Source organism: Toxotes jaculatrix, chromosome 10 (assembly GCF_017976425.1).
Source record: "Toxotes jaculatrix isolate fToxJac2 chromosome 10, fToxJac2.pri, whole genome shotgun sequence".
In the NCBI taxonomy this organism is placed as follows: domain Eukaryota; kingdom Metazoa; phylum Chordata; class Actinopteri; family Toxotidae; genus Toxotes; species Toxotes jaculatrix.
The window spans coordinates 25582312-25595617 of record NC_054403.1 but is presented as its reverse complement, the minus strand read 5'-3'; the positions used below and the strand labels follow the sequence as shown (position 1 = coordinate 25595617).

At 42.3% G+C, this 13306-nt stretch overlaps 3 protein-coding genes across 5 annotated transcripts in view; 2 read left to right on the top strand and 1 right to left on the bottom strand.

Annotated features, from left to right (window-relative positions):
* Positions 1–11: 11 nt before the first annotated feature.
* On the bottom strand, positions 12–7615 carry LOC121188416 (nuclear cap-binding protein subunit 1). Its single transcript, XM_041048167.1, has 23 exons — positions 7442–7615; positions 6682–6770; positions 6464–6564; positions 6220–6376; positions 6016–6123; positions 5621–5742; positions 5304–5373; positions 4885–5100; positions 4704–4801; positions 4531–4594; positions 4303–4413; positions 4110–4174; positions 3937–3999; positions 3740–3814; positions 3362–3465; positions 3013–3135; positions 2414–2516; positions 1925–2018; positions 1712–1815; positions 1372–1489; positions 1117–1257; positions 773–886; positions 12–601 (listed from the first exon to the last, which is right to left on the bottom strand). Exons 1-23 carry the CDS (start codon positions 7473–7475, stop codon positions 488–490), a joined length of 2388 nt encoding a protein of 795 aa, XP_040904101.1. The 5' UTR covers positions 7476–7615; the 3' UTR covers positions 12–487.
* A 58-nt stretch (positions 7616–7673) lies between these two features.
* Positions 7674–11676, top strand: LOC121187983 (thiosulfate sulfurtransferase/rhodanese-like domain-containing protein 2). 2 transcript variants are annotated; one of them, XM_041047427.1, is made up of 10 exons: positions 7674–7703; positions 7928–8074; positions 8406–8695; positions 8874–8982; positions 9136–9255; positions 9343–9448; positions 9642–9757; positions 10049–10207; positions 10476–10614; positions 10702–11676. In XM_041047427.1, the coding sequence occupies exons 2-10, from the start codon at positions 7940–7942 to the stop codon at positions 10929–10931; spliced, it is 1404 nt and encodes a 467-aa protein (XP_040903361.1). In that variant the 5' UTR covers positions 7674–7703; positions 7928–7939; the 3' UTR covers positions 10932–11676. The 2 variants fall into 2 exon arrangements, with proteins under 2 accessions (XP_040903361.1, XP_040903360.1); XM_041047426.1 differs by having other exon boundaries at positions 7680–8074.
* Positions 11677–11876: 200 nt separating this feature from the next.
* Positions 11877–13306, top strand: part of sec24b (SEC24 homolog B, COPII coat complex component) — a 21175-nt gene continuing 19745 nt past the window's right edge. For both annotated transcript variants that reach the window (XM_041048450.1, XM_041048449.1), the window contains exons 1-2: positions 11877–12135; positions 12792–13306. The exon at positions 12792–13306 is cut by the window's right edge and continues 172 nt beyond it. In XM_041048450.1, the coding sequence (XP_040904384.1) occupies positions 12042–12135; positions 12792–13306 (609 nt within the window). In that variant the 5' untranslated portion in view covers positions 11877–12041. The remainder of the gene's footprint in view (positions 12136–12791) is intronic.

Sequence of the window (13306 nt, the reverse complement as noted above, 5' to 3'; positions counted from 1 at the left end):
AAACAGGCGGATAAAGACTCGGGAGAGTTTTAATTATTTCACAATTGCACAAAAAACAAATGTAAAAAAAGTAGAGTGCTCTCTAGATTCCGAATCAATCCGAGCCAACCTGAAATCTCCTCTCCTAGGATCGTTTCTCCAGCTCCGTCTTGACTCAGTTCATACAGTTTTAAAAAGACCCATTCATAAGAAACGAGCAGGAAGTAAAAATGAACAAAATGCAGAGCCAAGCCAAAAAAGAAAAAAAAAAAGAGGTAAATACAATTTTAAAAAAAGAGATCACTACAGCAAATTAATGACAGGATTTGTCAAACAGACTCTTGCACATAACTAACGTCTCAAATGGCACCAAACACAAAACAAGTAAAAAAAAAAAAAAAAATGTAGCGAGGAGATTCTTGATGCAAGAGTTGGTAGTTCCTAATGTGCAGGTTTAGCACAGATACATCATCATTTCATCCAACCTGCGTTCGTGTTAGTGAGAGCATCAGAGCTGCAGAGCACAGAACTGCTGGTAGACGGCCAGGATGTGGTGGTCGAGCTCGGCGGTGAACAGCAGGTTCTCCAGGGTTCCCATGTACTGCTGGATGGTCACATGGTGCTGCGTGACGAGGAGAGACGTCACATCATTGAGAGAATATACACAGTGAGATATCGCCGTGTGTGAGCAGTGCTGACTGACAAAAAGAAGCCCAATCACAGCCAGTTTTTGGAAGACTGGTGCTGCACTGGATTGTGGGATAATGTAAACAACAGCTTTTTTTAAATTTACCATGAGGAAGATCTGCTGCAGTCGCTCGATGCAGTTTTTGTACCAGGGTGTGCTGATGTCGACGCTGCCGGTCTCACAGCGAACCAGGTGCTCTGTCAGCAGCATGATGAAACGCTGAGGGAGGAAAACAACACTTCATAAAACGCAGTCCTTTAATTCTTCTCCCATTAACCTGCACGGTCAGGAAATGCAGAAAATCTCCCTGGTCTGAGTCGGACACCTGGTACACATGTCGGCTAAGGATGCTAACTCCTAAATACCTAGCGTGCTGCTCTTGTCCCTGACCTGACTGTCTGCCTGCTTTGAAGATCTAAGAACAAGAAAAAAAAAAGAACATTCAGTACTTGGAAGATGACGAGGAAGAGGTTCTTCTGTTCGCTCTGAGCCGACTCCACCTTCTCCTGTAGCCTCTCGATCTGCTCCTCCAGCTGACCCTCCTCGTCCTCGCTGTTCTTGTCCATGTCCTCGTCGTCACCGCTGTCCCTCTGTTCGTACACAAGCACAAACATTATCCCTCCTGCTCTAAGCAACTAAAGTCATTTCTTTTTTTTTTTTTTTACTGAAGCACTTGATGAACATAGTGTGAAGGGTAAAGTTACCCTCTTGTGCTGCTGTTTCTCCAGCTTGTCCTTGGCCTCCTCCAGCTCCTTCTGGATCTTCTGGACGTGTTTGTTCATCTTTCGAATGGTTGAGTGTAAAATCTCCCAGATGAAAAGTCTAGATGAGGTTAAGAGTTAAAAGTCAGAGAAAAACAGAGAGAGAGGAAAACATTTCAATTCAAGAAGAGAAAATTTAAGAAGAACACCAGTTTTTATGTCCTAGTATGTGGACTGGAAAAATACACGATAAATCCTGATGAAACCAGGGAAAACTGAACTTTGACCTCTCCTCATGTGGAGCATCTACATGTTAAATATTTTCTCATTGCTGACGTCCTACCTGGTGAACTCGTGAGCCATGTCCTGAGAGAAGAGCCAGTTGGCCACAGCAGCACAGTCAACAATCTGTGTCCGAATCATTTTGTCCACCAACACTGCGATCATCTACGACAGCCGAGACACCGTTTGTGACAACCAAACACTTCAATGAAACTAAAGGTCACTGAAAATTTACCGTTTGGTATAAAGATCCACTTCTCTGTCAGTGACTCACCTGTGGGTGGTTCCTCCACACTTCATAAACCACTTTGAGGATGTGCAGCTTCCCCTCGTCGCTGTCTGTCAGACTCTTCAAGATTTCGTGAAACCTGAAGGAATCGGGTGCAGGTGAGGCCAACATGGCTGGGTTTATTCATTCAATACAAAATGTGTTTGCTTTTTGTGATTACACTCGTGGTTGGTGCACAGAAACAGGAAATCACTGGTTTAAATCATCAAGATTTACAACATAATAGACCTTTAATTCATCTCATATTAATGTTAAATGTAACTACTTTTCTTTTTTGACATTGCATAATAAGAATAGTGATAACTATTCTTAACCACAGACTCAAAAACCTTTTCTCATTTTAAACACTGGTCTTTGTTCACTGAAGATCAAGGCAATTTTACTTTGTTAAATCTGAGACATGAAAACTGGTGAAAAAAAAAACGTTTGAAGACAAAGATAAAAGTGGTTTATTGTGATGGTGGATAAACTCACTTGGCGAGTGCACTGAACGAGTGGCTGAAGGATTTGGCTGCCATGTGGAGAAGAGTCTGCAGGAACACATCAATCTTCAGAGGATTGAAGCTCTCCCCTTCATCTGGAGGGAGAGCAAGAGAAGAGAACACAGAAAGGGAAAAAGAACAAAGTAAGAGGAGTGTAAAGGAAAGCTAGAATGACCCTGTCATGGTTGTTTGCCTTCGCCCATAATATATGTAGTGAAGACAAGGAATTTAATTACAAGTTATTAACTGTATTTTGTCATAATTAGCGTATGAATGAAGTTGTAGCCCAAATGTGGCCTTTGACCTTCCACCTTCCAAATCCCAAAAGTTCATGGTGCCTCCGGCCACAGCTGTCACTGGCACAGGGGCATAAAATTTCAAGAGAACGAAATGTGACCCAAAAGACTGAAATGATATTTGGATAAATGTCAAATCTGTCTCTTATAAATGAACAAACAAACTGTGTAATTCAGCCACGTACAACAGTGCGGTGAACCCAACGACTGCTGGAGACTGTGGGTTATGACACACTGTAGGAATGTCCGAAAATATTAAGAAAACTGTATGTGATTAAAGTAAAAGTAAACTAACCATCGTCATCTTCCTGGTTGGGGTTGGGCACCTCTTTCAGGAAGGTCAGGATCTCTTCGTTGGACGCTCGGTTCTTGATGGCATTTTTAACGGTGACGGACGCTGCGTAACCAGGTAACGAAGCTGTGAGGCAAGAGACATTGTGTTAGGTTGGTGTCTACATGTCTGTGCTAGTCACAGACAGGTCTGTCCAAACTATCTGATGCCGACCACAGCGATTTGTGCTGATAATTATGCTGTGAATTTGTCCTTCTGAAATGTTCTGCATTCTGCTGACAGGAAAATGATCACCAGGCATCAGAACTCAATCCTGCTGATTTGTGAAAATATAAATTTTAAGTGTTCTTACAAGCGCTCTCATCTGTGTATTTGAAAATGAAGATGGGCTCTGCAGGGATGAGGGCTGAGAAGGTGGGAGGGACGATGTCCACTATCCGCTGATGGTATGAAAGTCTGTAAGGAAAAAGAGCAAACAGACAACTCCAGGTCAAGGGGGCACTTCCCAGATCAGAGGGCCAAACTAAATCATGTTTTCAGGGAAAAATAATGGGACACAAGGTAACATTCAACTTCTTCCATAGGGAAGATATTAACGCTCAACTAAGGAGAGAAAATATGGTTTAATGAAAAGTTAAAACAAAAAAAAAACAAAAAAAAACAGACCACATCCAACATTCCTTCAAGTCCTGCTAACGATCAGAGTAAAACGTGAATCATGAGTTCATACCTCATACACTTCTCCAGAACTTCTTTGACAAACTTGGGCTTGGGCTTCTCTAGATCCACGGTCAAACAGTCAGACCTTTAAAAAACATCACAAAGATCACATCATCAACTGAACGGTTCATTTGGTCACGTTTTCTGACCATTTAAAACTGTGAACAGCTGCTGTAAAAGTTCTGTGTCTGTTACAGAATCACTCACCAGTCATCCCAGCTCCATCGAAACTGGAAGTTGCTCAAATGATGAGAAAACCAGTTGATTAGTCTGGAAATAAAAAGGAAATGTAGAGAGACGTAAGGACGGTGTTACATCACAGGAACCACTTTAATGATGTTTTCCCTCATTCGAGAAAAGTAAATGTGCAGTGAGAGGACCTGTCTATGCAGGTGGTGTTCATGGTGTCCAGTCTCATATACAGCATCTCTGTGGCTTGGGCCAACTGACAGACAGGAGTTAAGGTAGTTTCTTCTAAATGAAAAGCTTGAGACATTAAACTCAGAAGTTAAAACTGTTAAAAACCGTTCTGGAGTAACATCAGCAACATTCAACACAAACAGTCAAGGATACAACTTGCGGCAGCGATCCTGGCTGCAGTTTGCACAGTTCAATAAGCAGTGTGGTGTACATGACGTCGATGTGAGGCGGAGACGGCAGCTGGAAGAGTTCTCCAAAAATCACCTGAAGAAAAAAAACAAACAAACATGAATATTTGACACCAGCCTTTAACTTTTCTTTAATTTTTCAGGATGTAGCTTTTCAAGAAAAAAACAAAAAAAACAAAACACAACTGTATACCTCCACGATGTGGTAGTTGAGAGGAATCTTATTTTTCCCTGGATAACTGAGTAACTGGGCAGCACTGAAAGGTAATAAAGAGAAATCAGAAATGTTAAAACCTCTGAGTCGGTGTTCGGTCTGTGCACATTCAGATCTGACAGAACTGAAACAGGGTCAAGCTTGATACCCACCATGTTTTCCTCTCCTTCCAGTGAGTCTTGATGATACAGTGCAGGTTCTCTTCAATGACAAATCTCTCCACAGAGTGACTGCCAGGCATAACGGGACCCTGAGAATAAAGAGCAGGAACATTTATCAAGTGTGAACTACAACATTAAAGACAGTGTTTTATCAAAGGAAAACCGTGTGTACCTCAGGGGCATCAGTGTAGTCGAACATGCGGAAGACGACCCGCGGCATCGGGTACTGGGCGTCGGGCATGTGGCCTGGTGGGGTGAAGGGTGGCAGGTTGTGTTGCAGAGCCTCGCACAGCACGCTGTCAAAGGCGATGTATGGACGAAGGATGTGACGCTCCTGCCAGCGGTCTTTCTTCAGCTTCTGAATCTGAGCCCAAAGGCAGTCCAGGTACTGCGAGGACGATAAAGTAAGAGGGGGGTGGGGTTAACAGTGATCTGCCCTCTGGATCACAAGAATGAACAAGAGTGTTATTCAGCAATGAAAACGTCGCTGGTCCTAAACTTCATTTTAACCATGCAACTGGAACATGATATATAATTCAGTACAATAATGGGAGAGCTGTAGAAACTGTAGCATTGTTGTGTGTCTCTCACCTCCTCTTGTGGATGAGGCTTCTCTGCTGTCCACACCTGCAGCATTGGGACATGAGTCTTTCCTCTCCTCCTGAAAAACATGAAATGTGGAGTGATGCAAGAATCAGGTGATGGGATTGATCAAAGCACTGACTGAGTAAAGACAAAAACAGGACAATGTTAGAAAAAGTAAAAATAGACAGAGGACAAGAAGATGTAAGTTATTCAAATACACAGGGAAGAAAGACAGAAAGAGATTGAAAAAGACTGGGCAGCGCAGGTGGACAAAGACAGACAGAACAGTGTGTAAGACAGCCAGCACACGGCAGACATCGTACTTGAGGTAGCCTTCGATCTGGCTGAGGAGTCGGTCCATCTCAACATCCTTCTTCTCGTAAAGCTCCTTACCGACCCAGGGCAGACAGGACAGAACAACATACACAAACCAGTCTGACCGAACCTGGGAACACAAACAAGATCTCTTACTCCACTGAATACCTAACATCTGAAACTCAACATGAAGAAAAATTCAAAATCAAGCCATCTGGCATATATGACTTTTGCACTGAACTCTCTGCGACAGAGATAGTATCTATCTTTTGTCCATTTTCAGGTTGCATTCATGCTGTTTTCCCCACTTTACTTTTTAATCAACCTACAGTTCACCTCTCTCCTTTGACGCTGCCCTGACATCATTTCCAATACATTACTGACACATTAACTTTCTGCCTACCTGTGGTACATCTTCCTCTTGAGTAACACTGACAAAATTTTCAAACATGGCCACCATAGAAGGAGCAGCAATCACATGGCAGTTGACCAAGTCAGACAGAAAACGCACCTGCAAAAAGAAGACATTACGTTTAAAAGTGCACACAGAACAATATACTGATGCTTTCAAAAGCCACGTCAGGTGCTTCTAAAAAAATTAGCTTACCAAGTAAACAGCTTCATTGTACAAGTTGTTTTTCAGCGTCTCCTTGAGTTGTCTGATCATGGCCTCAACAAACTCTCCGCCAAAGTTGTAATTTCTGGCATTAAGGAGGCCGACTAAAGTTGTATACACAGTAAGTTTCTCCGGTAGGAGGCGGGCGCTGTCAACAAAAGACAATTCAGTGAGAGCTCCCACCTAAAAGCTCAACTTTTCACGTGTGATAGGGTGATATCTGGTATGAACTTACACAGCACATAAAATACGCAAGATTTTGTTTTTGTAGTTTGGAAGGTCTGCCTCTAGGACACCTGCGAGACCCTCCAGGTTGCTCTCCAGGGATGATGTGCTCTGACAAGACAGACAAAGCAATTTAGAAATTGAAGTAAAAGAAGTGATTCAAGACTGAATCCTTCAAGAGTTAAGGGTTCGATCTCCAGAGAAACCACCTATACTGAGCCTCCTTACCTTCTCCCCCACTCGACATATCAGTGACTCCAGGCGGTCTTCAATCTCAATGGGCTCCGATGTTCTCCTCCGTTTATGGGCCTGACCCCCTGGAAGGTTAAAAAGAGCAACACAATAATCACATGGTGAGTGGAAAGAGAAACATCGGCTGAGAGATTTAACTCAAGGACGGCCTCATGAATATAAATAAGAGCAAATAAAACAATATGTAGATGAAACACAAAAGTCAGGATATGTTAGTCTGTGGGTTCAATGAAAACTTGCTAACTCATCCTTTAAATAAGCTAATTTTACTCTCTAAAACTGCACATAACGCATTCTGTTTTTCCCTCTAAATTCTGCTCAGTTATGAAAGTTTTACTCAGAGGACCACGGCAAAACCTTAAGAGACAACAACCAGCATTAATGTTTTGTTTACAAGCTAATCTAAAGGTGCTTGAGTGATTCACAGTAGCTGGTTACCGCCCCCATATTAACTACACACGTTAATAGCAGCTAACGGTAAACCGGTTAAGTCTGCCATTACAAGGACAGTTTGTCTCTCGTTTTAAGTCCCGATAATTAAAATAACCATCAACGGATATTAATTGTTTAACTTTTTTTATTGATAACGACGACAAAATCCAACGCTGGCCTTGGAAATCAATTTACTAATAATTATGCGTGAATGCACCAAACCAAAGACTGCCGAACACGCTAACGTTAGCTAGCTACGACTCGTTAGCCTAACGTATGAATTACACATGTAACGTCCACTTACCGTCGTTCTCGTCGCTGTGTCGCCTCCTCGACATGTTTCACTCCGATTCGATGTGATTGCAATGTAATTCAATGAGGGAAAAAAGAATATAAAACAAAAGAAGAAATCGTTTAAACAAGCTTGAGGATCGCTCTACCTGGCCGATAGAAGTGCAGAAAAATAAAAGCGGTCTGATTCAAGTGAGGCACATCCGGGGTCAACCGGAAGGTGTACCGTCTGTTTTCCTCCGATGTCCGATGTCGAGTTTGTCGCCGCACGCTTGGTAATTCTTGTGACTGTAAAATGTAAATGTTACCACTATCAAAGCTTCATATTTGCCAAGATAAGCCTAACATATAACAATCCGAATGCCAGGACTTTGATGAGGACTTAGTTCTTTGCTTTCAGACCACAAAGCAGAGCTAGCGCCATCTGAATGTTAACAAATATTGTAACTTAGCCAAAGACTGTTTATTAGCAGTTTACTAACTGATCGTATTTTAAAAGCTGTTAAACGCCATGGCAGCAGCGGGTCATACACCTTGCACAGCGTTCTTGGACTGGGACCTTGACTCTTCCACATCTAATGGATTGAAACAGGAGAAACAACTTTCTGCCTCACAGAGAAGATACTACAGCTTCTGCAGGAGGAAGGTGAGATACAACAGAAATACTGAATAAAGATTTACAGCATATACCAAACTAACAGATGAGAGAACACAGCTGAGCACATGGTTGTCTTTCAGTGAGTGTACAGATACAGAAACTGGAGCAATACTGGGGGATAAATTAAAACGTTGTGCCAACTTTAATATACATGAGTTAATAATTGCTCAAATCAAATAATTCTCAAATAATTGCTCAGTTTATATCCAAGCTCAGTGGTTCCTGGACAACATCTGCTATTTAGCACAGTTAGCATTTAAATCTTTTGTTTTAAAAAGTATCTGACTTCCACACCAGAAACACTTTTTCTTTTCCACAGTCATTTGCTACCTTTGTGGCATCCAAGAGGCACAACAGTCAGGAGAAAGGAAGCACGTCTTGGAGCTGCTGCGGGCAGACCTTCAGTGAACACCCTGCTATACACAAGCATGTGGCCAGAATTCATGATGCTGAAGTAAAGGAGCTCACACAGGCCACATATGAGTGTTTGTTGAGCCAGCTGGAGAAAGAACATGAAACACAGCAGCCAAAGGAGCACAAAGCCGAGGCAGTGGACATTTCTGCGTGGATACCCGACACCAGTTACATTTCTAAGGAGCAACTTCAAAAGTATTGGTCTTTTTAAATCTCCCATCTGGGTTCAGTTATCATGATACCCATGACTTTGTACTGTTTTAAAGTGAAAATCCATCTTAATTGTGTTAATTTATGTGAATTGTAAAATATTGATAAGCTCATTTTTAATGTCTGTGTTTTTTTTTTTCTTGATGTTCTCGTTTTCTGTCAGGGGTCCAGGCAAGGTGATCCTCTATTATCACTACTGTCAAGTGGAGGATCCTAATGTCATCTGTGCTTGGCAGAAAGCTTTGTGTGAAAAGCTCCACTTAACTGGAAAGGTGAATAAATTCTCTTATCCTGCTTCCAAATTGCAGAGTGTTTACATCACAAATAGCCAGAAATTTTAAAACATGCCTGTAATTGTAAAAAGGAGAGAGCATTTCATTTTATTTAACTGTCCCCTTAAACTGCATCATGATTATGATCTTTAGGTGCGAGTGGCGACTGAAGGCATCAATGGAACAGTTGGTGGAACAAACGTGGCTACTGACCTTTACATCACTGCGATGCTTTCACATCCTCTTTTCAAGATGGATAGGGAGGATTTTAAGGTCAGACTCAAATGAAAAACTCATAATGGATGATAGATTATATTATATTGCATATAAATGGAAATGTTTGTTCCTGTGTGCATGCAGACAAGTGACGGTGGTGCAGAGTGTTTCACAGACCTAAGGGTTGGGGTCTATAAGGAAATCGTCCCGATGGGAGTGAATCCTGATGTCATCTCCTACCGATTAGCAGGTTCTATATTATTATTGTAATACTACAAAATTGAAATTAATAGTAGTAATAACAAACAACAAATGTACAAAAGCTCAAAAGATTCAGGAACAATGTGCTGAAGTTCTGTTTTGTAACAGCTGATGTTTGAAGCTTTTGATTTGTGAAGGTGGTCATGTTCATTAAGATCTTTTTTTTTTTTTTTTACTCTCAGGAACTCATTTGGAGCCTGAGGAGTTTCACAAAGAAGTGGAGGCTCTTTTGTCTAAAGGGAATCTGTGCAATGACACCATCCTCTTAGACTGCCGTAACTTTTATGAGAGTAAAATTGTGAGTCATTTTTTAGATTTCCTACAAAAAAACAATAAATTGCACAGGTTCCATAATATATAATGCTTGAATCTTAAAGTACCACCTGAGTACTGAACTGGAGTTTTGAACACTGTATTAAGTAGCAAATGATAAAAAACATTTCTGATGAAATGTTAATTTAAATGTCGTTAAGTAAGATGGTGAATTCCTACTTGTTTCAGTGATGGTTTCACTGCCTTTGATCTAATCATTATGAAACAGGGAAAAAGTCAGGTTTGTTGCTAACTGTGATTATATTTTTCCCTCCAGGGGCAGTTTACTCAGTGTTTGGCCCCAGACATCCGTAAGTTTAGCTACTTCCCTGACTACGTCGACCAGAACCTGGAACTGTTTAGAGACAAAAAAGTCCTCATGTACTGCACAGGAGGGATCCGATGTGAGCGTGGCTCTGCGTACCTCCGCTCTAAAGTAAGAGGACCTGTCTGGGTTTTAAACTCCAGAATGACATTTAGATTTTGTTTAAATGTGAAGTACGTGATGGAAATGGCTAAAACATATTAACTAACATTTTGCAAGCTGCTGACTCTCCACAATGGGGAACTGTTATTGTCTGTGTGTGTCCTTGTTCCACTTGTTACGAAAACTATTGTAGTTGAAATATTCTGCATAAAAGAAATATTGTAGATTTTTGTTTACGCTGGGCCCCTACATCTCTAAACCTATAACCTGTTTGTAGGATGTGTGTAAAGAGGTTTACCAGCTGAAAGGTGGAATTCACAAGTACCTGGAGCGTTTTCCAGATGGTTTCTATCGAGGAAAACTTTTTGTTTTCGATGAACGCTACACCATCTCCTCCAACAGCGACATAATCTCAGGTTAGTGTTTTATCTCTGTGTTAAAAAGCCCCTTTTCACAATGTTTAATAATGTAAAGAGACCTGTCGAACTTGTGTCTATGTTCAGACTGCAGGTACTGCAGCTGCCCATGGGACCAGTACAAGCTCTGTTCCACCCAGTTCTGCTGTCAGCTGGTTCTGTCATGCCACAGCTGCAGACAGAATGGACACACTGCCTGCTGCCTCACATGTCAAACCAAAGGACAGGCTCAGAGCGAGGGGTCCTTTGCCACTCCACAACACAAAGAGGAGTGCGAGTGTACTGATGGACGTCCCAGAATCCCTCAGGATGTGTAACGATAAAGTGGTTATGATTGGACATTGGTGCCTGCAGCCACATAAAGAATGCAGCATGTCCAGGGATTTTAATCAGAATGCACAACTAGAATTAGTGGAAGGTAACCAGCATATTTTAAATAATTAATTTTTTGACATGAAATTAGGGAATTATGTCAGATTTACTGTATTTAAGTGGATGATAAAACTGTGTATTAATCTTTTATCGAGAAAATGTAAGAATTGATCTGCAGAATCCATGAGTTTTATTACATAGATTTTGTGAAACTGGAATCCCCAGTTTCAGGGGATTTGAACTTCTTATTTTGTGTATGTGTGTCTGCTTGTTTGTGTAAGAATGGGATTTTATCTTTTCAAATCAGTGCTTGGCAATTGTTTATGTTAATTACACAATTTAATTGGCCTCAAATGCTAATGTTTTATAGGTAGTTTTAAATTTAGGTAATTTCATTTTATGCTGTAAAAGAAAGTGTTGATACAAACACACCAAAACATGCAGAATTTACAGCAGCAGCAGCAACAGCAGCTCTAAACTGTGCAGTCTCTGGCCATGGCAGGTTCCTGAGACTGCAGGTGTTCCTTCAACACTTTGAAACCACAAACAGCAACAGATCTGCGTGCCTTACTTGGGATGACACACTTTTGTGATGGCATTCAATGAAATGTGTTGTATTGATGTAAAGCACTTTGAGTTGCATATGTTGTATGAACTGTGCTTTACAAATAAAACTATTATTATGTATTATTAAAGGTAACATGTCAATGTGAAACCATGTAAAAGCAGGCCACTAATGTCAGGTATAGAGTTTATTTTCGCTCACACACAACAGAAAACAATGTAATGGTTCACATATAGATGTTAACATACTCTCAGCAGAGCTCCACAAGGGGGCGTGAGAGGACCACAGCCAGGAGCCAGTAAAGCTCCTCAACATCCCGACTGGAAGCCACAGCTCTCAGGCTAGCCGAGCTGGCCAGGCTGCCACGGTCCTCATTGACCAGCAGCGTCCTTTTCACCGCATTTCTCGGGGGGTGGACCAGGCTTTGGGACGGTGACGCTCATGTGTATTTATTCACCCGTGTATCAGTGGGAATAAGGACGGGAGGGCGATGTCTGCGCCGGGTTCCACAAACCTTGGCAGCTCCGTCGGCTACAGCCAGAACTCGACGCCGAACGGTGGAGCTGCGCCCCCCTATCAGAATGGTAACACAGGCCGGGCGAATGCGATTAGCCAGCCCGCTAGTGCTAGCATGCTAACGCGCTGTGATGCCAAATAGTTTGTCAGGCGCCGAGTTTTTTGTTATTTCCTACACAACTGCTCTCTGACATTGATTATAACAGTATCATTAAGTATATATAATATCAACGTGTAATTTCGGCAAAAAAGTGTTTCAGCTAAAGCTAGTCAGGTGCTAATGCTAGCTAACTTAATAGCTGACCTAGACCCGAAGGAAGTAGCTGCTAACATAAGCTATCAGGCTAACGCAAAATGTTAGCTAAGTGTTAGCAAGGCAAGATAATAGCTGTGTGACAGATTGCGCACCATCATTTCATAATGTTCTCTTTGATGTTGAAACTCTAATGTACCACCATTCAGTTAACTTTACGCTTAAATGTTATGCTTTTTACTGATGGCTGGTGTTGATGTGGGGGATGCATATTCATTAGAGAGCTAACCGGGTTTCAAACCCCACTGCTGAGGTAACATGCTGATGAAGCTTGTTGCTAATGATAACCTTCGTTCAGTATTTTATGTATTAGCTTTGTGCTACTGGCTCGTTTAAGCTCAGTGGAAGTAGAACAGAATTTGGCTCTAAGCTTATTGTATTCGCACTAAACTGCTTGGTCCCTCTTTCCAGGTCCAGCACAGGCATACCCTTCCATGTATCCACCTGCAGGCTACTATGGAGCCCCTCCTCAGCAACAGAGCTACCCCACCATCCCTGCCCACTCCACACCTGTTCCCAACAAAGCGCCCATTACGAACAGTGCCCACAGTGCTAACTACTACCAGAACAACCATCATCAGCAACAGCAGCAGCACCTCCCTCAGCATCATGTAGCACCCTCCCCATACAGTGGTCCCCCGAGCTCTGCCCCTCCTTCTCAGCCAATTGCTACCCTCTCCTCTTCAGCACCTCCGCCATCAAACACCCAGTACAGTCAACAGCCATTCCAGCAGCAGCAGCAGCATCCTCCCTACGCCACTCCAGGTTCCTACTATGGACAGCAGTCATACCACACTCCCCCAGTGCAGCACCCTCAACAGCAGCACTACCCCAATTTGGTTCCTGCACCGTCTAGTGGCCCTGGAGCTCCCCTGTACCCCATCGTTTCGTACCAGTCGGCGCCAGGAAGTAGCCAGTATGGCACC